The sequence below is a fragment of the Alternaria incomplexa genome, assembly GCF_024043165.1.
Source record: "Alternaria incomplexa strain BMP 0042 chromosome Unknown scaffold_1, whole genome shotgun sequence".
NCBI lineage: Eukaryota > Fungi > Ascomycota > Dothideomycetes > Pleosporales > Pleosporaceae > Alternaria > Alternaria incomplexa.
The window spans coordinates 3,900,102-3,925,230 of record NW_026249850.1 but is presented as its reverse complement, the minus strand read 5'-3'; the positions used below and the strand labels follow the sequence as shown (position 1 = coordinate 3,925,230).

The 25,129-nt window shown below is 54.7% G+C and overlaps 7 protein-coding genes across 7 annotated transcripts; 4 read left to right on the top strand and 3 right to left on the bottom strand.

The window, feature by feature from the left end:
• Positions 1–2,194: 2,194 nt before the first annotated feature.
• J4E90_001388 (uncharacterized protein) lies at positions 2,195–3,424 on the bottom strand (the record flags this gene model as incomplete). Its single annotated transcript, XM_051430976.1, has 1 exon — positions 2,195–3,424. One exon carries the CDS (start codon positions 3,422–3,424, stop codon positions 2,195–2,197), a length of 1,230 nt encoding a protein of 409 aa, XP_051296463.1.
• Positions 3,425–5,051: 1,627 nt separating this feature from the next.
• J4E90_001387 (uncharacterized protein) lies at positions 5,052–6,692 on the top strand (the record flags this gene model as incomplete). The annotated part of the gene is made up of 4 exons (XM_051430975.1): positions 5,052–5,103; positions 5,151–5,221; positions 5,268–5,300; positions 5,349–6,692. The coding sequence occupies 4 exons, from the start codon at positions 5,052–5,054 to the stop codon at positions 6,690–6,692; spliced, it is 1,500 nt and encodes a 499-aa protein (XP_051296462.1).
• A 629-nt stretch (positions 6,693–7,321) lies between these two features.
• On the top strand, positions 7,322–9,062 carry J4E90_001386 (uncharacterized protein; the record flags this gene model as incomplete). Its single annotated transcript, XM_051430974.1, has 2 exons — positions 7,322–7,364; positions 7,420–9,062. 2 exons carry the CDS (start codon positions 7,322–7,324, stop codon positions 9,060–9,062), a joined length of 1,686 nt encoding a protein of 561 aa, XP_051296461.1.
• Positions 9,063–9,424: 362 nt separating this feature from the next.
• Positions 9,425–11,461, bottom strand: J4E90_001385 (uncharacterized protein; the record flags this gene model as incomplete). The annotated part of the gene is made up of 1 exon (XM_051430973.1): positions 9,425–11,461. One exon carries the CDS (start codon positions 11,459–11,461, stop codon positions 9,425–9,427), a length of 2,037 nt encoding a protein of 678 aa, XP_051296460.1.
• A 705-nt stretch (positions 11,462–12,166) lies between these two features.
• On the bottom strand, positions 12,167–16,602 carry J4E90_001384 (uncharacterized protein; the record flags this gene model as incomplete). The annotated part of the gene is made up of 4 exons (XM_051430972.1): positions 12,167–12,398; positions 12,453–15,864; positions 15,916–16,463; positions 16,514–16,602. The coding sequence occupies 4 exons, from the start codon at positions 16,600–16,602 to the stop codon at positions 12,167–12,169; spliced, it is 4,281 nt and encodes a 1,426-aa protein (XP_051296459.1).
• Positions 16,603–18,217: 1,615 nt separating this feature from the next.
• Positions 18,218–19,335, top strand: J4E90_001383 (uncharacterized protein; the record flags this gene model as incomplete). The annotated part of the gene is made up of 2 exons (XM_051430971.1): positions 18,218–18,644; positions 18,695–19,335. The coding sequence occupies 2 exons, from the start codon at positions 18,218–18,220 to the stop codon at positions 19,333–19,335; spliced, it is 1,068 nt and encodes a 355-aa protein (XP_051296458.1).
• Positions 19,336–22,933: 3,598 nt separating this feature from the next.
• On the top strand, positions 22,934–24,760 carry J4E90_001382 (uncharacterized protein; the record flags this gene model as incomplete). The annotated part of the gene is made up of 3 exons (XM_051430970.1): positions 22,934–23,417; positions 23,474–24,111; positions 24,167–24,760. 3 exons carry the CDS (start codon positions 22,934–22,936, stop codon positions 24,758–24,760), a joined length of 1,716 nt encoding a protein of 571 aa, XP_051296457.1.
• Positions 24,761–25,129: the final 369 nt, after the last annotated feature.

Genomic DNA, 25,129 nt, shown 5'->3' with positions numbered 1-25,129 from the left:
ACTATAAACCGTTACATCGTCCCTAAACGCTTTCTGTCCTATCCACAGATCTGTTAGCCTACTCTATTCAACCAGCAATCCCAACTCAGGAGAACTAACCTTTCAAACACCGTTCCACAACCCCAATCCACAAATCCCTCCCTTTCACCCTCGCCTCCTCCTCTCCCCACTGCCCGATCTCCTTCAAAAAGGCTTCTTTCTCCCGCATCGTCATCCTATCTTTCATCTCACTCAGCGTCTCGGTGCTTGTCCGCGTGGTCACAATGACAGCACCTGATTTGGGTAAACGCGCATACATCTGCGTTTCTGTACGCACGAGCAATTCAGAGGGATGCAGATCAGCTATGTGGCCAGCGAAAAAGTCCATGGGGCGAGGGATGTGGAGTGTTGAGGCTAGAGTGGCGCGGAGGGGCCGGGTTTGGATGAAGGTTTGCGTGTGGGATAGGGGGCCGGTGGAGGAGTAAGGGGAGAGTGTTGGGAGGGTGAGTTTGAGGATTGAGGGGAGGTCTGTGATATGTGTGTTAGCTTGGGTTGCGCGACTGCTTGGGAAAGAAGAGAGAATTGCAACTCACCAGACCAAGGTATCATCGGTGGTTTCCCCATCCCTTCCCCACCCACCACCACATCAACCGTCTTCCCCATATACGGCGCAACAACATACCCGCTCGGAAACAGCGTCGTAGCAGCCTGTAAATACCAATTCAACGTACTCTCACTCCGCCCCCAAACCATGAAATCCTCCGCACACAACCTAGCAACTACCTCCAACGGATGACATTCCAACCCGTGTTCTATTTCGAAATCCTCTCTCGTAAGCTCATTCAGCACATGCTTCCTGCGCGTCTTCGTCAGAAAACGGAATTGGTGCGGATACATTTCCACGAGGAAAGACGTGACTTCCTGTAGTAGTTCTCGACATGCTCGTTCGCCCTCGGGGGTGACGTGGATGCAGGAGGAGCGGTTGCGCGCGAGGAGGTGGGTGCGCGCGGCGTGGTATTCGATGTATTGTGAGGAGATGGTGAGCCAGTTGCTGCGGGGTGTGGGTGTGAGACCCAAGTGTGAAGGGGTGAGGGTGGAGGGATGGAGGGATGTGGCTTCGATGGGCCGGTTTGTAAGGGGTATGTCTGGGAAGTAGTCGCCTGTTCCGCAGTCGTCGGCGTCGAAGGCGGGCATGCGCGAGATGCGGCGTTCTTCGGCTAGGTAGGCTCGCGTTTGCGGGTTTGTGAATGAGCTTAGGTCTGAAATGTCTGAGATGTCTTGGAGGTTGACTGTTGTTGTTGCTGTAGACAGGTTTCGGGGGGAGAACGCGGTGCTGTGTGCTATGGTTTCTGTCGGCGCTGATAACGAGTCGTGGGTGAAGACGGTCATGCGCCGCTTCCTTAGGGTTTCAGCGCTTATGCCGAGCTCGTTGTGTTTGCTGTGGATTGGCGCCGCATGGTGGTCGTCTTCTTGAGTTTCGTTCCTGATCACGATGAACTTCTCTGGAGCGGGGCCGAGGGCGCCTTTGTAGAACCAAAGCCGTACTGCGGCAGTGCCTATGAAGAAGAAGTAGCAGCAGATGCCGACAACGAGAACGAGAAGGACATATAGGGGTATCGGTCCGGGTTGTTGCAGGTGTAGCGGGCCTGCTGCCATGTCGAGCAGCTGGATAGATAAGAATGTAGTCGCACTGTGGACTTTGAGCGGCGGGATTGTGTACAAGTCCAGATTGCCATTGCTGAGGTTGCAGGTGCGGTGACATGTTTTCGAGCCTTCAGTACTGTGGCAATGTGAATGATGTGCATCTGAATTCGAGATTGAATGCTGTAGTTTCTTCACAGTTCCGCTTGCCAGCATCAGGCATGGCGATAAATAGGCAAGAACAAACGATAACCTTTCCTTTTGATCGTTCCCAGTGTCAGTGTTTGCCGTGTAAAGTAAGGGAACCCAAAGAACAGGAAAGCATAGGAAAGTTGGAGATGAAACAAAGAATTGGGTATCGTGTTGCTTGGCTATGTAAAGTAAACATTCAACGGGACGCCGTACTCCAGCATGTTCTTCTCCGTGTGTTGAAATTGACCCATTGGTATGACTTCGCGTAAAACAAAAAGCAGCAGAAGAGCAATATCCACACTCATCCCGAACCATACGAAGAAGCTCGCCCAAGATGAGCTCCTTCGTGACCCACAATACTCATAGACTGGACATCCAACTCTTACTCAATCTTAGGCAAAGCATCGATCTTCGCGTACAGCTCCTGCGCATCCTCGAAGATATACCAGATATCCTTAGGTACACCCTTGAACGCCTTCTCGAATCGTTCCGGGTCGTTCTTCCTGCCCTCGTCCATCTCCGCCACCCCCGTGACTTTCCTGATGTAAATAGCGCCGATCCAGTTCTTGCCAAACTTGCGGTAGGCTTCACCGTAGGATTCAGGGTCTGTTTGTGTCGAGTCGCCGATGAGGATGAACTTGCGTTTGGGGAACCATCCGTGGACCTTCTCGATGCGATCAACCTTGTAGGCCTCGGTACCCTGAGTCAAGTTTGCGAGGAAGCCGGCAAGGTTCATCCAGCTAGCATCGCGTAGGATCATGGTGCCGTTGGGGTAGTATTGTTCGCGGAACTTGCGGAGGAATGGGTAGAGGTTGTATGGTGATGCGGAGAGATACCAGAAGGGCGGGTTGTCGAGTTTCTGCACAATGTGTCTGTACAGTTCTGGCATACCCTTGATAGGCTCTGGCTCTTCGGCGAAAGTGGTGGTGAGAATGCCAACGGGTGACGATGTTAGGGTCTTCTTGATAGTGTCGTCCACATCGGAAAGGATGGCCCAGCCCTTGGGTTTGGCGAATGTGATGTTGAACGGCGTCGCATCGGCGTTGACGGCCTTGAACTTGTTGACTTGGCCTTCCTTGTAGTCGTTCCCTGGAATAGCCAAGACATCGGAGCTGATGCCGTCGCGTCCACTTGGACCCAGTCTGGTGTTGATGCCCAGAAGGTCAATCTGGACGGCATGTGCGGGAAGAATCTGGTCCGCAAAAGGCTGGAGCCTCTGCGCGACAGTTGCCCTGGCTTGCTCGTCGTCTGCTAAGCCGATCTTCTCACTGACCCATGCGACGATCTTGGAGAGATCCTTGCCACTGTTCTTGACAAAATATGCAGCGACGAACTCGGCATTCCATCTTCCTAGGCGGTTCTGGTAGGCGGTCGTGTCCAAGATCCACACATAGTCGGTCTCTGGATTGACGTTGTTGTAGAAAGGGTTCTTGCGGCCAAAATATGACGAAAGGTTGTCCTTGAGGGAGAAGCTGAATCGGCTGGTGAGTTTCGGCATGTCTGCTTCAAATGCGGCAAAGCCCGAGTTTTCTCTGGTGATGCGGTCTTGTTCGGTTTCTTCGGTGCGCATTCGAGCACGGCCAGCCATGGCGGAAGCGGATTCGGGAGCCATTTTGTATGATGGTACTGTTAGACAAAGGCGCGGGTGCCTGGTGGGTTGGTGAGGTCAGGAGGTGGGTGTATTGCACGGGACAAAGGGAGGCGAGGGCCATGGTCGAGGTCATATACTTTGTGCCTGGCACTTGACCAGGACTTGACGAGTGGCTGTTGCGGTGTCTCAGGAATGGGCCCAGTGTGCATGAGGGATGACGTTTAGCCAAGCCATGGCTCCGCATCCTGTAGGAATGATCGCTTGCCGAGCGCGCCGATCCTTGAACCTTGTCGGCGTATCGCCTCGAGTTAGAAGTGACAACTCAGCAGCTGAGCGAAATGATGAATCGCAAGCTGTTTGTGACCTCACAAGAAATGTTTCTTTCTACTTGGACTTCTTCTCGAAATTGCGCCCTCGGGGTAAAGGTAGTGATTTGTGTTACGAGTCTCTCAGAATGGGTACTGTTATACCTGGGGTATGCTCCAAAGTACAGATTGACCCAAACGAGCTTCTTCGTCTTTCAGCTGGTGTTGCAAGTGCAGGTAGCCACACTGCAGGCGGAGAATAATGTGAGGGTCTAGCGACACGCCAACGCCAGACAAAGCAAAGCACCCCGCGATACTTTGAAGGTAGTCGCAGCCTCCAGCACTAACAGAGGAGTAGTGCAGTCGCAGCAGGCTGCAGCAAATGGGTACCTCTCATCGTGCCAATGCTAGCGGAGTGACGTAACCACGGTCAAGCGATCCATGGATCTTGGGTCAGCTCACGGGTGTGAGTCTTGATATCTGCAGGTACGCGTGACGGTCAATACTCTTGCGCTCAGATGGGGTATCGCTGACAGTGTCGGTTGATGAAAGCCATGCTTGGCTGTGCCAGACTTTGTCGATGATGAGATGGAATCGGGTGCTACTGAAGAGTCATGCTGCGACGTGATGTTGACGTATCTTGCAGCATACTGTCGCGTTGAACGGCTATATCGGTACTGTGCTCAAACTCGTCACCGTCACACCTCGCTCGGCGACAAAGGAAATTATTGTCATCGCTGCCCTGGTTTGGTTCTGTGTTCAACCGCCTTTGGCCTCCTCATCTTGGTGTCGCCCGTCGAATAGGCGCGATATGGTATCACGCGGCGGTGCCACAGGCTAGGAACCCGGTCATGTGCTACAGTGTCGACGTATTCTGCGATGGCCCCAAGGTGGATGAACGGAAAGGGTCCGATTAACGCAGACTACGGGCCAGTGGGGTCTGCAGCTAAAGGCCGATGGCAGGTCTTGGCACAGCCTACGCCATCCAGGACGCGTAGATGTGCCGATGGAGAGGAGTAGATGGGAGAACAGCACTGAGATGGGTGCAGCGTCGCCACACGTTATACGCGGCTGTTTACGTCGGCCGTCGTGCTTTGCGAGTCTGTCATGGCTTGGCGACAAGAGGCGCAGCCCTACCTAGGTAACCGTCCGTCCGCGCGAGGAAGGCGCGTTGGAGGCCTCGATCAACACCTCGATAGTACCGCATCTGCCTCCTTTACGCTTACGCCCCGGACTCACGACGCTGGCCTTGTCGCGTTTCTGTGCTTTCTTTTTGCGCAGCTGCCCTCAAATACCCTTGCGACCGTTTTACGTTGCGGAACGGCCCCGCTACCAAGGCAGATATGGACCTCAAGAAGCGCCTCAAGTTGGGCAGTTTGATGCGCAAACGATCCTGTGCGTCGCATCTCCTTATTCTATTGATTCCACCCTAACACTGACAGCGCACGCAGCCCAGGATGTCAATATCGATACAAACGCCGATACGCCCGAGGCCAATGCTACCAAGGGAGTGGTAGGTCATACCGCTTCGTCGCATCCACCAAGCTGACAGCGAGTAGATGCTCTTCTGCGAGTCTGGTGCCGCCAACTCGGTATGTTCGGTACCCCATGACATCCGCATGCCATACTAACATGCCCAGGGTGAGGAGGTCCTCCACTTGCCTACCATTGTCGAGTCCGCCGTCGCAAGCCCCAGCGCAGCCTCAGCCGCCGCAAGACAGATCCGCATCTTCCTCTCCAAAGAGAACTTCAACCGCCCTCATGTCCAGTACAACTCTGTCATGCTCATTAGGATCCTGGCCGACAACCCAGGACCCTCCTTCACCAAGAACCTCGACAAGCAATTCGCCGACACGGTCAAGCACCTACTTCGCCATGGGCAAGACCCGAGTGTCGCGCAAATCGTCAAGGAGACGCTGGATTCAATGGAGCGCGAGAAGGCATACGACACCAACCTGAACACGCTCTTCGCTATGTACAGGAAGGAGAAGGGCCTCATGGCAGCCGCGGCAAAGCAGTTTGGCCCCCGGAAGCTCAATGCACCAGGCTGGTCGGGGTCACAGAATATACACGGCGGCTTCGGTTCAGGCGGACACAAGTCGTCGTCCAAGACGTTGCCGCCACCCGTGGAGCTCGCGGGGCGCATCGAGGAAGCGCGTACATCGGCCAAGCTCCTCCTCCAGCTCGTACAGTCTACACCAGCGAATGAACTGCTCGGCAACGACTTGGTCAAGGAGTTCGCTGAGCGCTGCACGGCCGCCCAGCGCAGTATACATGGCTACATCGCCTGCGACAATCCGGCGCCTGACGATGACACTATGCTCACCCTCATCGAAACCAACGAGCAGCTGTCCCTCGCTGCCTCCAAGCACCAGCGCGCCATCCTTCAAGCTCGTAAATTCATGGGTGCTTCACCCTCTCCACCAGTACAGAACGGGGCCTACGCGCCACCACCCAACGGCACCAGTAGTCCAGCTGGTGTGCCTGCGCAGTCTCCCGGGCTGTCAAATCTCCCATCGCACAACGACGCGCCTTCGCTGGCCCCTATGGATTTCGGAACGACACAATCCAGCGCACCGGCTACGAACCACGGCAATGACAACAGCTCTCTTCCCCCGTCACTGCAAGCTGCACCAGGCCGCACACAACCGAGCGCGCATGAAGAGAATCCCTTCGCTGATCACTACACGACTACCTACACATCTCCAGCGTCGTACCAAAACTCTACGTCGACGAACAATTACGGTGGCTCACCAGACCCATACCACCCAGGCTTTCAGTCTACTCCATCCTACCTGGGCCGGCAAGAGAGCTCTGCCAATAATCTGACCATGCACGGTGCGCAACCGACGATTCAAGAAGAGGATGACCACATGCGCCCGCGGGCCGAACGACCTCGGACTCCCGATCTCAACGTGCCTCAGCAACAGGCTCCCGACGTTTCGCCCGTCGCAGAGCGTAATACCGTCACGTACAGATACTAGAGAACCATGGGTCGTGTCGCGGCCTAGACGCGGACGTGAGATGTGGGGTAGCGTTTGGCAGGACCGATTTCAATCTTGGATCCCACGGGTAATCCCGGTGCTTTGAAATCGATAATCTGAAATCGATAATCACAAAGTGCACGCTCTTTTTCTTGCGCCGAGTTTTGCAACTCGTAGTTTACAGGGCGGTTTGGAGCGCGACAGTTAGGACGAGATACCATAGTTGACTTTCATCTGGATTTAGAGTTTAATGCTATTCTACCTTGCCTGCCCCGCACTTGCAAGCGTACCCCCACGGCCATGCAGTGACCTCGTGCGTCTCACGCGTCGCTCTCGTGCAGCGATCACGCAATCCATCGATTCCACACTGCGCCTGAATCCTGAATCGTCACCATGATACGGCACTTTCACCCATGCATCAGCTTGGTCAGCGACGGCTCGCAACCGACCCCTCCAATCTGGAAGGCGAGACCCGACGTCCCCCACTGCGGTCCCTGTTCCGCCGCTTCTAGCGCCGAAGAAAATAAGAAGCCGTCATGTTGAAGACATACACTATTGACAGCCCCATCCGCCCTTCCCTTCGCCCTTGCCGGTCTTGACTTCCTCATGGCCTTCTGCTGCAATAGTCCATGGCTCGTTCGCTTCCGAAATGCGTCGACACGTTGATCATTGGTACGCCCTGGGAATACCACGCGCTCCGAGGCGACACGCTGATTACAAATTCCAGGCAATGGGCCGTCCGCGCTCATCCTCTCGTACATCCTACACGGCCATATCCCTTACTACATTGGCGGCCATCATGACGCGATTCTCGACGCGAAACTACAGAAATCGCCCAACCTGCTTCATCTGACGCCAGACCTCTACGCGCATTTCCTGTCCTCGTTGCGCTACTCGACCCAAGCGCTGCCCGTCAACACGCTGCTCGATACCCTTGTTCGACCGAATGCCGACACCGAGTTGAATCCTACGTCCTGCATCGAGTGGCGGTACGAGCCTGACAAGGCGATACCTCATGTCGCAATTGGAGACACGGCGCATGCAGGCGGACAGTGGGCGGAGAACCCGGTCTCTGCGAGCGCGGACATTGGGACGCTGAGCTATGCAGAACAGCTGAGCCTCCCGGGCTATTCGTACGCGGATCACTTGGCTAAGAGTGGAAGGGAGGATGAAGCCGAATTCGTGCGACCATCGAGGGTGGAGGTCGCCGACTATCTGAGGACATACCCGGAAGCTGTGGGTATCGCCGATAGCATCTACACTGGGTTGAAGGTGGAAAACGTACATCGAACGGTTCGCGGGTTTTCTATTGGCAGTCTTGGGATCCGGTGCAAGCATCTTGTGCTTGCATCCGGTATCTTCACCGTTAATATCCCTCCGCCTCAGTACCTCGCGCCCATTGCGCAGATGGAGTCACCAGAAGCGCCTCTGCTTGTCATTGGATCTGGATTCTCTGCTGCCGATGTCATCATATCAGCACCTCCGACTCGCAGGATCATACACATCTACCAGTGGGCTCCGGAGAAGAGGCCGTCTCCACTACGAGGCTGCCACCACACCGCATACCCGGAGTATGCGACGGTCTATCGGCAAATGAAGCTTGCAGCAGTCGCATCGAAGAAGAAGACCGCAAAGTCTCCTTCTGTGCGACGGAAATCAAACCCATTCCAACAGCGCGACTGGTCCCTCTACGAAGGCCTGCCCAACGCCGAAGTCATCAGCGCATCTACTTCCGGAAAAACAGCAACCGTCACCCTCCGCCTCCCATCAGGAGAAACCATCACGCGCGAAGCAGGCGGCCTATCGTACGTCGTCGGCCGCCGCGGAACCCTAGATTTCCTCTCCCCCAACCTCATTGCCGAGATCCTCAACACACCCGAGCACACTACTCCTCCCGACACGCCTTCCACCCACCTAATCTCCGGCCGCACCCTCCGCGCAAAAGCCGAAGCCACGTCCCTCGAAGTCGCCCGCGACGTCTTCATCATCGGCAGTCTAACCGGCGACTCCCTCATCCGGCACGCAATCGGCGGCTGCGTCTTTGCTGCCGGCCGTATCTTAGGCGCTATACCGACATCTTACTCGCCGTACAGTTCCCCCTCGCCTACGTCCTCGACACCGCGGTCTGTGTCGCCGGTGTCGACGTCTGATACTGAGGTTGCGGCTGAAGATGGACTTGCTGGACTTGCTGGACTGAGGAAGGAAAGGAGTGGGAGGCGCACGCCTGGTGAGGCGACGAATGGTCATGCGGATTTGCATGTTGATCGGAGGAAACTGGTTAGGGCGGTTGAGACGGCGCAGGTGGAGAATAGGTATTGGGTTGATTCGGGGTGGTGGGCTGGTGGTGGGTTGGGGCCGGGGAGGAGGTGATGATGGATAGGAGTAGGAGATATAGGGTTTGGAGGCGTTGGTGGGAGTTTGTACATACCCATTTTCATGCGAATATAAATTATCTTGGTATAACTGAACGCATCCGTATGGTGATTGCGTAGGATTGATGTGACGTGATTATCAAGTAGGGCAGTACCAGCATGTGTTTCGATGCATATCATTATCAAATTTAGGGATCACACAGAGGCTTGCAAAGTCAACATGGCTTGCATTAACCGGATCCCGGCCGTTTCTTCTCCTAGAGACTCACTTCTCCGAGTTCGCAAAAAACTCATGAGTGCCAAAACTGCATCATGCAATTCCGTGTACCCAGGTCCAAAGTAAACCCTTTTCCTCCCAAACTAGTAAACCTTAAACTCAGCAATCCTAACCTTCCTCCCCACCTCCGGCGTAAAAATAACCCTAACCTTCTGTCCCTCAACCTCCTTCCACTCCACCTCCGTAATCCCATTCGCAACAACATCCCCATACACCACCCCTTCCACATCCGTCCACTCCGTACCATTTCCACCAGCAGGCACCTGAACACTATACCCCTTCGGCGCCGCAAACCCCTGCTCTTCATTCGCAAAAAACGCCAGCTCAGCACTACTCATACTAACACTCCTACCAAAGTCGATTTCAAACCACACAGAAGAGCCATTACCAACGGGTGTATCCCACCCGTTCTTCGCGTCCGGCTCCGTGTAGAACCAGATGCGGCCGTCGATCGCGGGGTATGTGGCTGACTGGGTGGAGTTACCGACTGAGGCAGAGGCACGGGGGTACGGGGTTGTGGAGTTGAGTTGGATGGACTTTGCTAGCTTGCGGGTGATGGCTGGGGGGTCTTTCCTTTCTAACTCGACGGAAAGACGGCTGAGGCTGGGGCTTGTAGCGACGATTGCGCCGTCGACTTCGATGGTTAGACCTGTGCTGTTGCCGCTGTAGTGCGTGCCGTCTTTGTCCCATTGCACGGCGATTTCGTGGCCGTGGTAGATGATGCGTTCGGCCCGGAAATAGGACAGCTGGGTGGCGGAGGCTAGAGGGGCTACTTCTAGTACGTCGTCGGAGCGAGGTCGTATGCCAACGAGACCGGAGAGGACGAGGTCGTTAAACCCGGAGTGGAAGTAGTGGTGCGAGCGCTTGAGGCCCACGATGGGTAGACCGGTGTCGGGGTAGTAGTCTTCTTCTAGATCTAAGATGCCTGTAGAGGGGTTCCGGTGGAGCTGTGCGTATTGACGGAGTAAGTTCGTGTAGTCGTCTGAGTTGATAACACCCGTCTCCTTGCCCTTTTCGTAGTGATCGAGGAAGTTGGCGAGGCCAGACAGTACCTGTGTCATTTGAAACGGCCACACAGGCCCATTCCACTGACACTCTGGGTTGGGGCCTTCGTACCGGTACTGCCGCATGTAGTACTCGTAACTGGGTTCTACAGTCCTTAGACCGGCTTCTCCCCGTAGTTTGTCGGCGTCAAGGATGTGGCTCCAGGCTTGCGCGTAGTCCGCGTTGTCGTCAGGCAGGTCGTGGGTCCAGGGGACCATGCCGACGAGTTCGCGGCCACGGATCGGGTCCCAGTAAGTTACGTTTTCGTTGTTGACTTGGTAGCGGTCGATGAAGTGGGAGAAGGTTGTGTTCCAGAGAGCTTCCTGGACGCGCTGTTTGAGTGCTTCGGCGCGGGTGGTGTATGTATCGACGGTGCTGTTCATGGAGCCGGCTAGAGACGCCATGTTGGCGATGGCGAGGGCGTTGGCATATTGATAGCTATTTATGCTGGGCCGGAAGGAATCGCCGCCGAAGAAACCGTCGTAGCCGCCTGACGAGTCGATGGACGAGATTGTGTATTCCGTTGCGTCGCGAATGGGTTCGACGTAGTAGAGCCCCTTTGACGTGTCGAAGGAATCGTCCCAGGCGTCGTATACGCGCGTCATGTCGGAGAGGCGCTTGATGGCGTCTTCCTTTACGCCGTCGACGAGGTAGCCTTGCCAGACTGCTGCGGCCATGCTCTCGGAGAATTGCCGACTGTTGCTGTCGGCGCTGTACATGAAGGTCGCGTAGTCTTCTTTGAAGCGGCGGTCGCGACACCACCGACCCTCCAAGAGATGGAATCCAGTTGCATCGTTCAGACTTGCGAATGGCTTCGTCTGCCACCCGACATCGTCAAGGAACTCCGTAGATATGTAGCCGTAAGCACCGAGATCGCGTTGATGGGCGCGGAAAATGGACCACCGGTAGTAGTACACATCAGTAATGTCCTGATCGCTCGACTCGAAAAGAGGAATGCGGTCGCGATACCATGCTGCGTCGTTGCCGTAGTGCTTGTCTACTATAGCGTCGACATCGAGGAGTGCGAAACCCAGCTGGAACAAAGGTATGAAAGCGAGTGAGCTGCAGAGCTTCATGATGGGGAGATGGAATCTGTAGTAAAAGATATCCAAAACACTACCATGCCATGTAGCACATAGCGATCTCCTTCCTTTACATAGTCTGTCCTCCTCTTACAATTAAGTTTACCGCGCATCCCATGATCCGAATGCGAGGATCCTCGTCACCATCATTCTTCCAGCTTCTCCAGATTTACATTCGTGACGTGCGCGTGCATACAGTCCAGCCGCGCCCTAACTCGTCTCGTACCGCGGAGTATTTCTACAAAAAGCATGGAGCTTCGCGTGCCTTCGTATCTGGCCATCGCGAATCAACCGACGGCGCCTTTCCGAGCCAGGATCCATATGAGGAGCCCCACTTCTTCCCCGCGATCTGTGAGATCATCACGGACACAATTTCTCCGTCGCAACGTTACACAAGATTTAGAGCTGGTTGTATAGAAATTGTCATGCAGACTTCAGCCGGTGCCGCGGTTGTTGTTCGTGTTCGTGGGGTGAAGATCAAGGTAGTAGACCAGGCTCACGGCGTCTGGGGTAAAATCCGGGCTCTGTGATTCACGACCGTACGCTAGTGTGCTCAACTTCAAGTATTGCCCAGTTAGAACTCTAAGGTAGAAACATTCAATTAGATCATGTTCAGCTAGCCATTGCAGTCATACGTGCATCCCGTGAAATCATTATTCGTATACGTTGATCATCATAATCCATCATTCCATCAAGAAATCAGTATGGTGTGTTGCCCTTTCTGATTGCCTCCCAATCCGTAGTGCTCTGACCCGGTGCCGGACCGGAATGCTCGTGAAGACCATGGATGGCGGGGTTACCATCTGTTCCACCAGCACCGGTGCCGAAGCGCCCGGTGTTCATGGGCAGACCAGTGTGTGGCTCAGTGACCGTGTTGTTGCGGTCTAAATCCGAGATGGGATGCGCACCGTAGACGCCATGCTGAGTTTCGCTGTGTGTATGTTAGAATTGGTCAAAGTTGTTGGAACGAAAAGAATGAGCTTACCGATCGCCCGAGATCATGGTTGGGTTGCCAATCGGACCATCAACACCCATGTGCTCCCTCTTTCCTACCGAACCAGTCGACTCGGTCATCTGCTGGTGCTCCATAGCTTCACGAGCAGGGTGACCTTTCGGTGGGTCCTTGTGAAGCAGGTGCTTGCCCTTCCAGCGTGGTGAATCGGGATGATCATCGCCATAGTCTCTGGAGTGTCTCGGACTGTAGTCGCGAGACTGGCGCGGTGAGGATTCAGGACTGGCAGTCGACTTTTCCTTCTTGGACTTGTCACGGTGCAAGAATCCAAGAAGACCGTGCTTCTTCTTCTCCTCGCCTTCGTTCTCCTTCTCAAGCTCCTTCTCACGGTGATGTTGTTCCTTGACCAGACGCGCTTGTTCCTTCTCATGTTCCTTGGCCAGACGCTGCTCGTCTTTCTCGTGTGCTGCGACGGCCTTGTCGTGCTTGTGCACTTCTTTGTCGTGCTTGTGCTGTTCCTTGTCAAGTCTATGCTGCTCCTTCTCGCGATCATGGGCAATCTTCTTCAGACGCTCTTCCGCCTCGCGTTCGTCTTGGTTCTGAGAGTTAATGTAAGCTGCACCACCTAGGCCCGCCGCACCTGCGGCGCCACCCATAAGAGCCGCGTTGCGCTTATCGTGACTGTCATTCACCGGAACCGCCCCAGGTCCCCAGGGTTGAGATGACATTTCCTGGGTATGCGTGTTGTGTGGTGCAATGGTACCTGAGGTTGGGTACGATCCGCCCGTGCTAGTCTCGTGCATGGGGTAGGAAGACTGTGCCATACCTTGCGTTGGGTACGCGGTTTGACCGGAAGGCGCGATGGTACCTGAGGTGGGGTATGATGTACTCGTGCTAGTCTCGTGCACAGGATAGGAAGACTGTGCCATTCCTTGCGTTGGGTACGCAGTCTGACCGGAAGACGCAATGTCTTGCTTCTGTCGCAGTGGAAGCTGAGTAGTGTTGTCGTCATGCTTGGATCCTGCGTAAGCACCTGCTCCCAGTCCGGCAGCTGCAAGGCCTGCTCCTCCAAGTGCGACATTCCTGTTGATGTGGTCGTTGGGATCAGTGCGGTTGACATTGTTTTGGGTAGTGGGGTCGTTGTAGTTGTATTGACTTGTTGGAGAGACTGGGTTGGTTGCTCGTGCGCCGGCAGCCGTGGGATCATATCTCTGGTCTGGCATGGAAGCGGCAGGCTGAGTCATCTTGTGGTCGCCGTACGCATTGATAGCGTCTTGTGCTCGCTGTGTCATGCTCTGGTTACCATACGCAGTGCCAGCAGTGCCAGCAGTACCAGCTTCGTATGCTTCAGGCTGTGTCGTCTTGTGATCGCCGTACGCATTGCCGGCTTGGTATGCACCGTAACCGGCGGCGCCTGCACCTCCAACCAAAGCAGCATCCCGACCGTAGTGATGCTCACTCTGCTGGCCGGCCTTCTCGTCAACCTTGGGATCCAGGCGGTTCAATGTGTCCGACTGATGCGGTCCAACTGTGGTATGCTCCTTTTGCTTGGATGGATCAGGCTTAACTCTTGGGTCGACGATATTGGCAATGTTGCTACTGTGCGGGCCGATCGTGCGCGAAGCAGGGTCCTCAGCTGTTGGTCCGACGTTGTGGTGTATCTGTTTGCTTGGCTCTGGCTGAACCCTAGGGTCTACGATGTTGGCAGCGTTGCTCGAATGAGGTCCGATAGTGCTTGAAGCTGGACCGCTGTCGGTGTTGTCACGGTTTGCAGCATATAGACCACCGGCAGCAGCAGCACCAGCTCCGGCAAGGCCAACATCGCGACCGTAGTGATGCTCGGGATGTCTTTCAGGAACTGCGTTGGCGGTAGATGTCTGACCTAGACCACTTGATGGTTGCTGTGCACTCGTATCTGAAATTGGTGCAGGGGCTCCTGTGGCACCGTAGAAGTGATCGTTCGCAACAGGTTGAGAGGCAGAGGTACTCGCAGTGGTGAGCGGCTTAGAAAAGTTTGAGGTTGGCTGAGGGGCAGCAACATTTGATCCCGTGGCAGAAGTGTAAGATGAGTTTTCGGGAATCGCAGAGGTAGCAGTGCTAGGAGTATCGTTCTGGTGAAGGATGTGGTGCATTCCAGCGGCTCCTACGGCACCTGTACCCAGTACTGCAGCATCACGGCCATAATTATGCTGTGAGTCTGCGGTCTCGGATGGGTTGTGCGAGACAGGAGGGCCAGAAATAGCTGAACCACTGATAGGAGCCGTCTCAGTTTTGGCCGATGGATCGAATCTCTGCTCATCGAATCTCTGCTCCTCTGGCTTAGAAGCGCCTAGAACACGAGGGTCAAGCATCTTGCTACTGTACGGGCTAGACTCTTCATACAACGGCTGGCTACCAGCAGCGTCCTGGGTGTCGTGAGTCTTCGATGCTGCATGCGCACCTAAGCCCGCTGCGCCAGCACCAAGTCCTCCAGCAATGGCAGCATCGCGAGCGTAGTGGTGGTCATCTGCGGACTTTGGCTGAGGCTCTCCAAGTGTTCCAGTGTGTCTCAGCTCATGAGGTTCGCTTGTAGATGTGGGGTCAATGCTCGAATGCTGAACGTGAGATGGGTCCAATGTAGACGTAGGCTCCGCGGCCGCAATCGGTGCGCTTGTGTCTGTGGATGAGGATTGAATAACGGGGGCGTAGTTGAGGAATGTCTTCTCGTCGCTAGGTGTAGCAATGTATTCGCCAGGAATGTGCCTATGTGACTCAAGTCGGGGGTTTACTGGGCGCTCACCAGTGCTCGACATTCCAGTCATCGGAGCTCCAGCGATAGGCTGAAGAGCTTCTGCCGCGTTGACATCCCGGGATCTGTGCTCATTCCCCTGAGTAGATGCAGGAAGAGCGGAAGAATTCGAGGCGGCTGCAGTGGTGGCCGCCGCAGTAGCAGCTGCCAAAGCTTCAGGATGGTGACTAGACGTCGGCTGGCTCGAATCATTGCCTGTCTGAGGAGTTCCAGTGGTGTCGCCCGGTGCAACGTGTCTGTACGACAGCTGACGGGTATGAAGACCTCGATTCCGAGCACCCTGTGCCTCTGGCTGCCTTTCTGGCTGTGAGTGCGCCTGGGAAGCGCCAATGGCAGTGGCGGCCGCGGCTGCTCCAGCCAGCCCTTCCCTCCCGTAACTATCTTGAGAGGGGCTGTCATGAACACTGACTCCTCTCTCTGTTGTGCCAGAGTCGAGTTCGCCGATGCCTTTGTTCTGGAGAGGGGAGGTGTGCCCAGTCGGGTATTGGGTGGATGTGGGATCTTGATGAGGTTTTGAAATGACACCGCCCGCGAGAGGGAAGGATCGATCAGTATCGGCGGTGTAGCTCTCCTGTCGCAGAGTGTTCTCATATGGTTGGGTTTCCTTCGCGTAGGCAGGGCTTGCGCCTATTGAATCACCACCGATCGCACTGGATTCTGCATTCTGGTCAGGTCTTGCGCATTGGATAGTAGATTAGATCTACGTACGAGGATATGTCTGGCCTGGGTTAACGCCAGTTCCTTCGGTCATTCCCGCTCCCCTGGTCATTCCGGCAGTTCCATGATCTCCGCCTCCAACTACTTGGTCTTGACCCAGATACTCCTGAGTGGGGTTGTGTGTCGACAGGGCAGCATGTCCCTGGTTGGCTCCCGGGCCAAAGCCAATGACGCCGCTCTTGATGCTCGCGACGCTTGGGTCTGCAGTGTGGCCATGAGGGTAAGCATCGGGACGTTGAGCTCCTCCAGCAGTCGCGGTTCCGCTTTGGAGAGGCTGCGAGGTGTTGGAGTAATCTTGCGTCCGGATTGGGTCATGAGCGTCGGTCGCAGCTGCCGTCGTCCCAATAGGGCCAGCGGTACCAACATGTGTGGGTGTTCCATGTGCACCACTTCCGTGAAGGCCTGCTGAGCCGCTTCCGTGAGCCAAGTCTGTGTATGGAGCGCCACTGGTTGTCTTTATGTTGTACATTGGCTCTCCCGGAGTGTTATTCCGTGCCTTGCGCTCGGATGTTTGGCTGTCGTAGATTGGGTGTTCCTGGCTGGGATTGATATTAGCACGGGCTGCAATCAAGGCGATGTAACCACATACCCTTCAGCAGTGGAAGAGGATGTAGGCACATCGTGGGCAGCAGTGTCATCCTTCTTGTGTCCGTGAAGGACGCTCTTGATCTTCTCCATGGTGTTGCTGTTTGCCTAGGTAGCTAGGATGCAATGCAGCGGAAGGATGAGCTTGGAAGACTCTAGTTGTAGTCAAGGATCAGCTCAAGCGCGGGACTAGAGTAGCAGAAAGCAGGGCACAGCTCGTGAGGTCCACGGCGTGCTGGCGTTTGTTGTAGCTACCTAGCTCGACGCCGATGAGGTCATGCAGAGGGGTTGGCGGCAGGAGCTAGACCCCCACCTTCCAATGGCATGGCTAGCTACCGCGTTCCAGCCACAAACAGACACGCCTCATGCCCATTGCAGCGGTTCGAGCTGTCGCTGGTGCAGGTGAAGGTGCACACGGAGCCAAAGCAAGTTGTTTGACATGCGGGGCAGCGTCATCCTGGTATACGATCACTCGATTCGAGGTCGGAGGGCCGTCGGCGGATCCTCGGCAAACATGGTGACTTGAACAATGAGTGACCTTGGAGGTGGATGGCAGTGTTACCCGAGAGATGAATAGAGTGACGGATATGTAGATATGATACGCCCACACATTCCATCTCCGTTGCGGTGTGCCATACAAATATAGAGATGACTTCACCGATGCGTCCCACACGAATCTACCCCACACAGTTGCGCAATTTCCGAGCACCTGACCAAGACGTATTGAGGTAGGCCGAATGCAGGCACGCGGCAACTGAATCTGAAGGGGCCTGGTCTGTGGTGGGACGTCAGATCTTGACAGAACTTAGAAGTTTGCATGAGTCCAGGCGTATTCGAACAGCCTCGAATACGCTGCTCTTGAGGCTCGGCGTGCACCTCAACGCACCATCCCAATACCAACCACCTTCCGCACCTGCGTGCCACTATCCGACAGTCAGCGAATGAGGCACTCATGATGCCCTGGTGCGCGAATTAACGATAGTGGCAAGCCATGGATGCGACTCCCAACGGCAGTTCACCCTCCATCAGCCTAGCGCTCACCCACGCGCAGTCTGGCCCACCTTTCGCTGCACTGGGCTGTCGCTAGCTGGTGCTCGGCCGACCGCAACCCAGTCGCTTCACGCCGCCGTCTGTTGCGCTTTTCGCGCCTGCTTCCATTCTAGAAAACTTCTACCGCCAGGCATGGATGCATGCAGCAATAGTGTCGCGCAGTGGGAGCAGTTGACCCCCCCTTCGCGACTCGGCTCAGCGTCGTAGCGAGCCTCCGTCACCCCCAAGCCTACGCCCAACAGCGCCGTATTGAGTGCAGGGCGCTTCTCCGCGTTTTCTTCTAGCCTTGCAGCGCGTTTCATCCGCTGCAGCTGTCGCCATATCATCCAACCCTCCCTCTTCCCCAGTGCTCAGCGCCCGACCTCTGGAGCGTCCCACCGCAGTTTCGGATACTCCATCTTTTGCCCAGCACCCGACCAGGGCAAGGATAGCACCAGCGTCTGTGCTCCGACCCACTCCCTAATCAGCCTCACCCTGCTGCCGACATCATACCGGACCATCCTTCCGAGTGCCTCTGCGCTTGTTCTTCAACAACGCTTCTGCACTCCAGCATTCACACAACACCCACACTCTACCACCTTAATCACTTCTACCACTTAATCACCCTCGCAGCTCCGTACCGGCCACTACCCATCCGCTCTGTTATTCTTCGCCCACAATGCCTGGCCATCTCCGCACTCGCTTAAAGCGCGTCCTCACTGCTGGCTCACACAAGAATGCAAAACCAGAGGAGCCCGAGTCGGATTTCTACAAGCCTGGAGAGAAGATGCCTCCCCTGAAGTACCGTCGCGCCGTCGACCCCGAACACAAGAAAAAGCTCGAGGCTTTCAGCTTTTCGACTGCATGGCGCCGCCACAGCAACGCCTCACTGTACTCACCCATGGGTAGCAGGCTACCGAGCCGCAGGAGCAGCTTTAGGAGAAGAAGCCGCAGCCGTAGTATGCACCGAAGTCGGAGAGGAAGTTGCTCTTCCGACTACGATGCTGAAGAGTGGGTAGACAGCGGCATCGGAGCGAGCATCGCCGGTGACGACAGGCCGGCAAACATCAAGGAGGCGTCCGATGACGAAGGAGATGTGCTCAATGGTGTGTTTGACTATGTTTGCATATAACCGTTGCGTTACTGACATGCCTAGTGGGCCTCTCTCGTAATCCAACCGAAGACCCTCGCGACGCCCGCCGGAAACAATCACAAGGCGCTCGCCGCTCTAGCTCCGTCCAGCAGCTCCAGCAGCCTTCGAGACCCGCTACTGGCTCAGACCGCACTCGCAACCCCTCGCAACCTTTCTCGCCCGAAGAACTCGAGATTGCACTACAAAGGTCCCATCTCGAGGCCACGAAAGAGGAGTCGGACAAGAGTGCCAGCGAGAGTCCATTCGAGGACTTTGACGACCCAAGCCCTTTCCTGAGGCCGCGCGGTGGATCCATCTACGTACCATACAACGGTCAAGGCACGCCTCCAAAGCTGCCCTTCTGGGGCACTGCATACCCCTCGTGCGACGACGCACCGTCCAGAGGCCATTTCTCGAGACGGGCATCGGTTTTCCTAGAAAATGAAGACGGCTCTTGCACCCCGCAGTACGATCGCCGCGAATCTTTCTTCGTCCCAATGAACGCCCCGGGTCTGACGCAAGCACGTCAGATCTCCGTCTCCGACTCCAGTTCCGCTGAGGACGAATGCGTATGTCCGCCTCAAGTTGCCGAAGCTCCGCAACGCAAACCCCAGCCCTGCGCTCCTTGTGACGCCATTGCCGCGATCCTCGCGAGGCCTGATTGATTTCTCTCTGCATTAGCGTTCACTTCACATTGTCGATATTCGATGCATTCGGTCTGTACATATTGTCCATTGCATTTCTCGGCGTTACTCCATGTAAGAACCCTCTGATCGGTTCCATGTTTACAAGCCAGGCTTGGCTTTTTCTCCTTCACGTTCTGGGCTGGAATGTCTCATAGACTACATCTGACATCGTCAACGGTTTCACTTTCACGTCATCACATAATGAAGTTCTTCAAATTCTTCACATCTTCAGTCTTAGTCACGTTTGAGCTCCGTCTCGTGTCTGTGCGATCACAGGTGTACTCCTATTACTCCGTAATAATAATTCACGAGTTCACAATACACATGCGATTCAACAATGTCTGACTTGAAGATCGTTATGCGTCGGCAGCACGCGCTCAATCATGAGCGACGTGCAGTCTTCGGAGCCGGCCACAGCCACCCACGTGCACCCCAGCTGCCAGCGATCATCACAACCTGCATTGCCTGCACCGTCACTCGCTGAGCCTCACTCTGCGCATCCCAGCCACGAAAAGAAAGAATCACCCACTCCCCAATGGCCATCAAACACGACGTCTATCCTCGCCCAGAACACGCGTCGCATTGCGTCGTCGCGTTGTTCTTTCTCCTTTACCGCTCTAATTGCACAGGTCGTCGTCGCGCGTGCACGGCTCCGATCAGCTCTGATCAACATCAATGTTCCTTTTTTCCCTTTTGTCTCGTCTCCTCCCACGCGGTGCGGCGGTGGTCTAAGTGCTCAACTCCACATTTACACTTATGCATTGCAGCTCAACGCGCGCGTGAAGGTTTGTACGGTACGGGACTCCGGAAGTATTGGCATGTACAGTAACAGGGTCCTGTCAACCGCTTTTTCCTTTTACCTTTTTGCGCCGCCTACGCCCGATGCACGATACAGACGCGCGCTCGGCCCACTTTGCCCGTTCCTCGTTGTTTTCGTAGGTTCGTGGGGGCGGGCGGTTTTTATTGATAGATGGATTTGCAGCTTGCCTACCTAGGCGTATGTTGCACGTTATGCTGGATGCGTTGTAGTACAATGTGTTACCCCGGGATACATCTAAACCTATTCTAGATCCAAGGAAGATTGTTTCTAGCAACGAACCAGTAGAAAACCTCCCATGGAAGAAACCTTCGATATGCAGATGCAGGATAGATAGTCACGCCATGAGTGCAGTGGAAGAAGTTTGCGCTGCCGGTCCTTCCGTTGGGAAGGATGGAGGATAGGGATACACCCTCATCGATTCGCCAGGGAACACTCATCCCGAATTGAGCAGGTGCATCCTTCCTCCTCCATTATTCCTACAGTGCGGAACAAGTGGAACGCAGTGCGGAATGAAATAGGCGGGCAGATCGCACGATGATGCGAGTCGTGAGCGGCACAGCATACATGGCACAAAGGACGGCTTACCTCTTACGTACAACCGCTTAGTCGACTCCTCTGCGCGATCTTCGCGTTTTCTAGGCCCGCGATTCGTCTGCGAGCGCGCCACCCCACCCCGCGCTTGTTCCTCTCGGCGGACTGGGCGAAAAACGTAACTGACGTAATGTCTTCCCTGCTTTCCGCCAGGAATGCCGCCGAGCGTAGGAATGAGCAAGTGCCAGATGGGCCTAATCCTTGGCCGGCCTGGCGTGGTTTTTTGGGTTGCCCCCGCCGGGTTACTTGCTTTGCGCGAAGTCGTGGGGTGGGTGCTGCGGAAGGTTTTCTGAGTCGTGAATATTGGGGGTACTGTACGCGTGTGGCACATGCGGGTTTTTGGGCTACACACGAAATTCGATGATGGGATTCTGTTGGGTAGGGCTGTGGCGAGTGAGACTCGGATCGCTCGGAGAAGGATGGGGTAAGTGGTGCTGGGAATAAGGGTGCGGATGGATATAAAGATGATGATGGGTGCTTGGGTGATGTAAGATGTGTGGTGTGTGTGTGCCACCGGGAGAATGTGAGCGCAATAGCGTTACATTCTACGGTTGTCACGATGGTTACATGAATGTCGCCGGGTGATGTCTTTGGACTCAAAGGGTGATGTGATGTGATGTCAGACGGTGACTTATCATTGGTATGTTTGACTTGCTGTTCTGTAGATGTTCTTGGCGTACTTGGTAGGTGGAAGACACTGGAGCCATGTCTCCCGAGGTCATGTGTTAGCAATCATTGCTGAACACTTGGTACATCGTTGGTGAGATGGGCTAGCCTGCGCTCAACTTGAAGCACTCTTACAGAAGGATATGCAATGACAGCATATGTACAAGGAAGCAACCGCTTGAGATGTATCAAAACTACGTGCTCGCGGCTATGCAGATGTGGTTGCAGTGTTTCAATTTCGCTGAAATCTGGGTTTGCTCCGTATCATATGCATGCGCGACAATCTTATGTATCAGATTCGGGATCTCGTAAAAGGTATACTAGATAATCTGCCTTCTTATAAGTGTAGGAAGAGGCACTCCTGCCATATAGTACTAGCAATGTAGGAAGTGATTGAACTCGCGGTAGACTCTTGATCAGATCCGATTATCAGCTTACATGAACCGCAGTCTGGAAACCCGCGAATACACAACGCGCCAACGACACAGTGGAGAGAATGCGGAAGATGTGGTAGATGTTAATGAAAGCAGCGAGTACGAATATGGCAGCCTGAACTCGAGTCGATTTTCTTGATACTTGTCAAGTTGGATGTAGAGTGCAAGACGGCTTTCCTGGGCGTGGTCGCTCACCCGTGTCGAAACTAACGTCGTCGTGGCTCGCTCTGCCTTGTATCAGGCCTTGGCCGTCATGGCGACGTTACACTGACGTCCGGTCTTGGTCTGTAGCACAGGTACATCAAGGTTCTTCCTTCGTTCTTTGTAAACGCAGTATGAGACCTTGAGCTCCATTTCATGTTCGACAACGCATCTGCACGACGATAGCACGGCCACGACGTATGTGAAATAGAATACAATCGGAGCTGTTGATATCATTTATTAAGGAAAGAATAGTCGATCGACAATATGCTGACCGAGGATAGTTCTCTTCCTAGATAATAGAAAGCTACATGCAGGTCAGCCAAACTTCCCAATTCTCGTCTCGCGTATGCTCCCGCTGCGATAGACGTCCTCCCCATCTTCAGCCATACAGTTTGCGCTTCAATGGAAATGCTCGGTGAGGTAATCCAGCATGCGTGCTCGACAGTAGCGCGAACCGGGAGGTTCGGAGATGATTGAATGACGAACCAGTGCGCGCCAATGGGATTCCTTCCGAAGCGCGTTACGATGGTACGATCATCGCCACGCACCCCAACGCCTCGCTCTTACCAGACTATGTGTCGCGGCCCGCCGTTGCGAATGGTCGGTGCAGGCACAGCTCGCAGTAAACATGGCAACGAAAGCAGCGGAGACCCTGGTGCCAGCCCAGCGCGGGAAATGAGCCCACGACAGTGCCCATCTCGCACCACAAAAACCTCGTGAAAAGCTGCAGACTCTGGACAAACATTCCCGCATCCGGGCAACCTGTCGCACACAAACTCCACACGGCACAGGCAAGACTATGCCCGCCCCTCGTTAGTCGTCCGACGCTTTACTGCTTCGCTGCAAGCTGCCCGATATCGCCATGCGCCGAGATGCGCCGTTGACGGCAGAGGCCCAGCTCCTAGCCCCACTTTGGCTGCCCGAGCCGACGACTGTGAGAGCGAAACACCAGGACAAAGTCCAGCACATCGAGGTCACGCACTTGGAATACGACTATGACATCTCGTCTTTAGCGCTGGGTTTTGTTCCGTTCCCTTTTACATCTGGTGGCGGCGTTACCTATAACACAATGGACGCACCCGAGGCGCGCAGGTTTTCGACGAGCACGGCTGAGCGCGTCGGCTTACTGAGGGCGCACGAAAACGCGGCGAAGCAGAATCAGTATGGCGCGATTCCGGATCCCTCTGAGATTGAGAGTCTGCTGGGCGGAGATGGGACGACAGAAGAGCTGGGAACCACGGCGGGGCAGGAAGCCAAGTTGCTGCTGAAGTACAGCGTTCCGTTGATGGGGACGTACCTGCTGCAGTACTCATTCAGTTTGGTGACGATATTCGTCGTGGGGCATAGTAAGTCTTCGAAACACAGATCCCATTAGATGCAAGCTGACTCTTATTGTGTATAGTCGGAACGGATGAGCTTGGTGCCGTCTCTCTAGCCACAATGACAGCCAACATCACCGGACTAGCAATCTACGAAGGACTGGCCACATCACTAGACACTCTGTGCGCGCAAGCGTATGGTTCCGGGAAGAAGACCATGGTAGGACTCCACCTCCAGCGCATGATACTCTTCATGTTAGCTGTGACCATCCCCATCGGAGCTATCTGGCTGTGTTCAGGTTGGATTTTGGCCGCCCTGGTTCCCGAGAAGGCGATTGCGCATCTCGCTGGATACTACCTCTCGTTACTCCTCGCAGGAGCACCAGGATATGCCATCTTCGAGGCTGGCAAGCGATTCACGCAAGCCCAAGGCCTGTTCAACGCTTCGCTCTTCGTCTTGCTTATCGCAACGCCTATTAACATAGCCCTGAACTATATTTTCGTCTTCGTTCTGGATTGGGATCTCACGGGTGCCGCTCTTGCGACTGTCATCTCCAACAACCTCCTACCATTGCTGCTTTGGATATACGTATACTTTGTGAACCCGTCTTCGCTGGAATGCTGGGGCGGCTTCACAAAGGATGCATTCACGCACTGGGGGCCGATGGCAAAATTAGCAATTCCAGGTATCGTCATGGTCGAGACCGAGTGGCTGGCATTTGTAAGTTTCATGCACTGCATTCTCGGATATGGAGTATACGCTAATCCTCTTGTAGGATATTCTTACCTTTTCGACAAGTTATCTTTCCACAGCTCACTTAGCAGCGCAGTCAATCGTCATGACACTAGCAGTAGCCATCTACCACGTCCCCTTCTCCGTCGGCGTAGCCGTCTCCACCCGTCTGGGCAATTTAATCGGCGCCGGCTCCCTCTCCGCCGCCCGCACAGCCACAAAAACGTACATCCTAACCTTCCTCGCCATCGGCCTAATCGACTTCGCCTTCCTAACCGCTTGTCGAAACGTCCTTCCCAAAGCCTTCACCAGCGACCCGGAAGTCGTCAGCATAGTCGCCACCGTACTGCCCCTACTCGCTGCGTTCCAATTTGCGGATTCCACGACTGCACTTGTAAACGCCTTGCTCCGCGGACTGGGTAAACAGAACATCGGCGGCTGGTGCAATCTCTTTGTGTACTATGTTATTGCGGTGCCGTTGGCGCTTTTCCTTTGTTTCAAGCAGGATATGAAGTTGGTGGGGCTTTGGACTGGGTGTGCGGTGGGTTCGAGCTGCATTACGATATCTGAGGGTATTTATATGAAGTTTTATAATTGGGATAAGGCGATTGATGATGCAAGGGAGAGGCAAGAGTAGCCTGCTTTGGAGGGGTTGGCCTAGAGAGGAAATACGAAGAGAGGGAAATTCAGAGGTAGACGTGGAATATGTGTAGATCCGTGTCGATAATAAAAGCGAAAGTGATCAATCTCGTACGAGGAGTTAAGTGAACACCCTAGAGCATATATTGACGTTGGGTCACCGAATCTGCAAGTTGCCGTCTTCGTGTGGACCGTAGACCAGTTCAATTTTCCCCATGCATACGGTGGGATAACGATCTTGAAGAGATACGTACTTGGTACAAAGTTAATGATACGAGCGATGTACTCGCTGCGCAATCAAATAAACAAGGCCTGTGTGTGCTATGCTAGGTATCTACACCTATATCCAACTGGGAATTCCATAAAC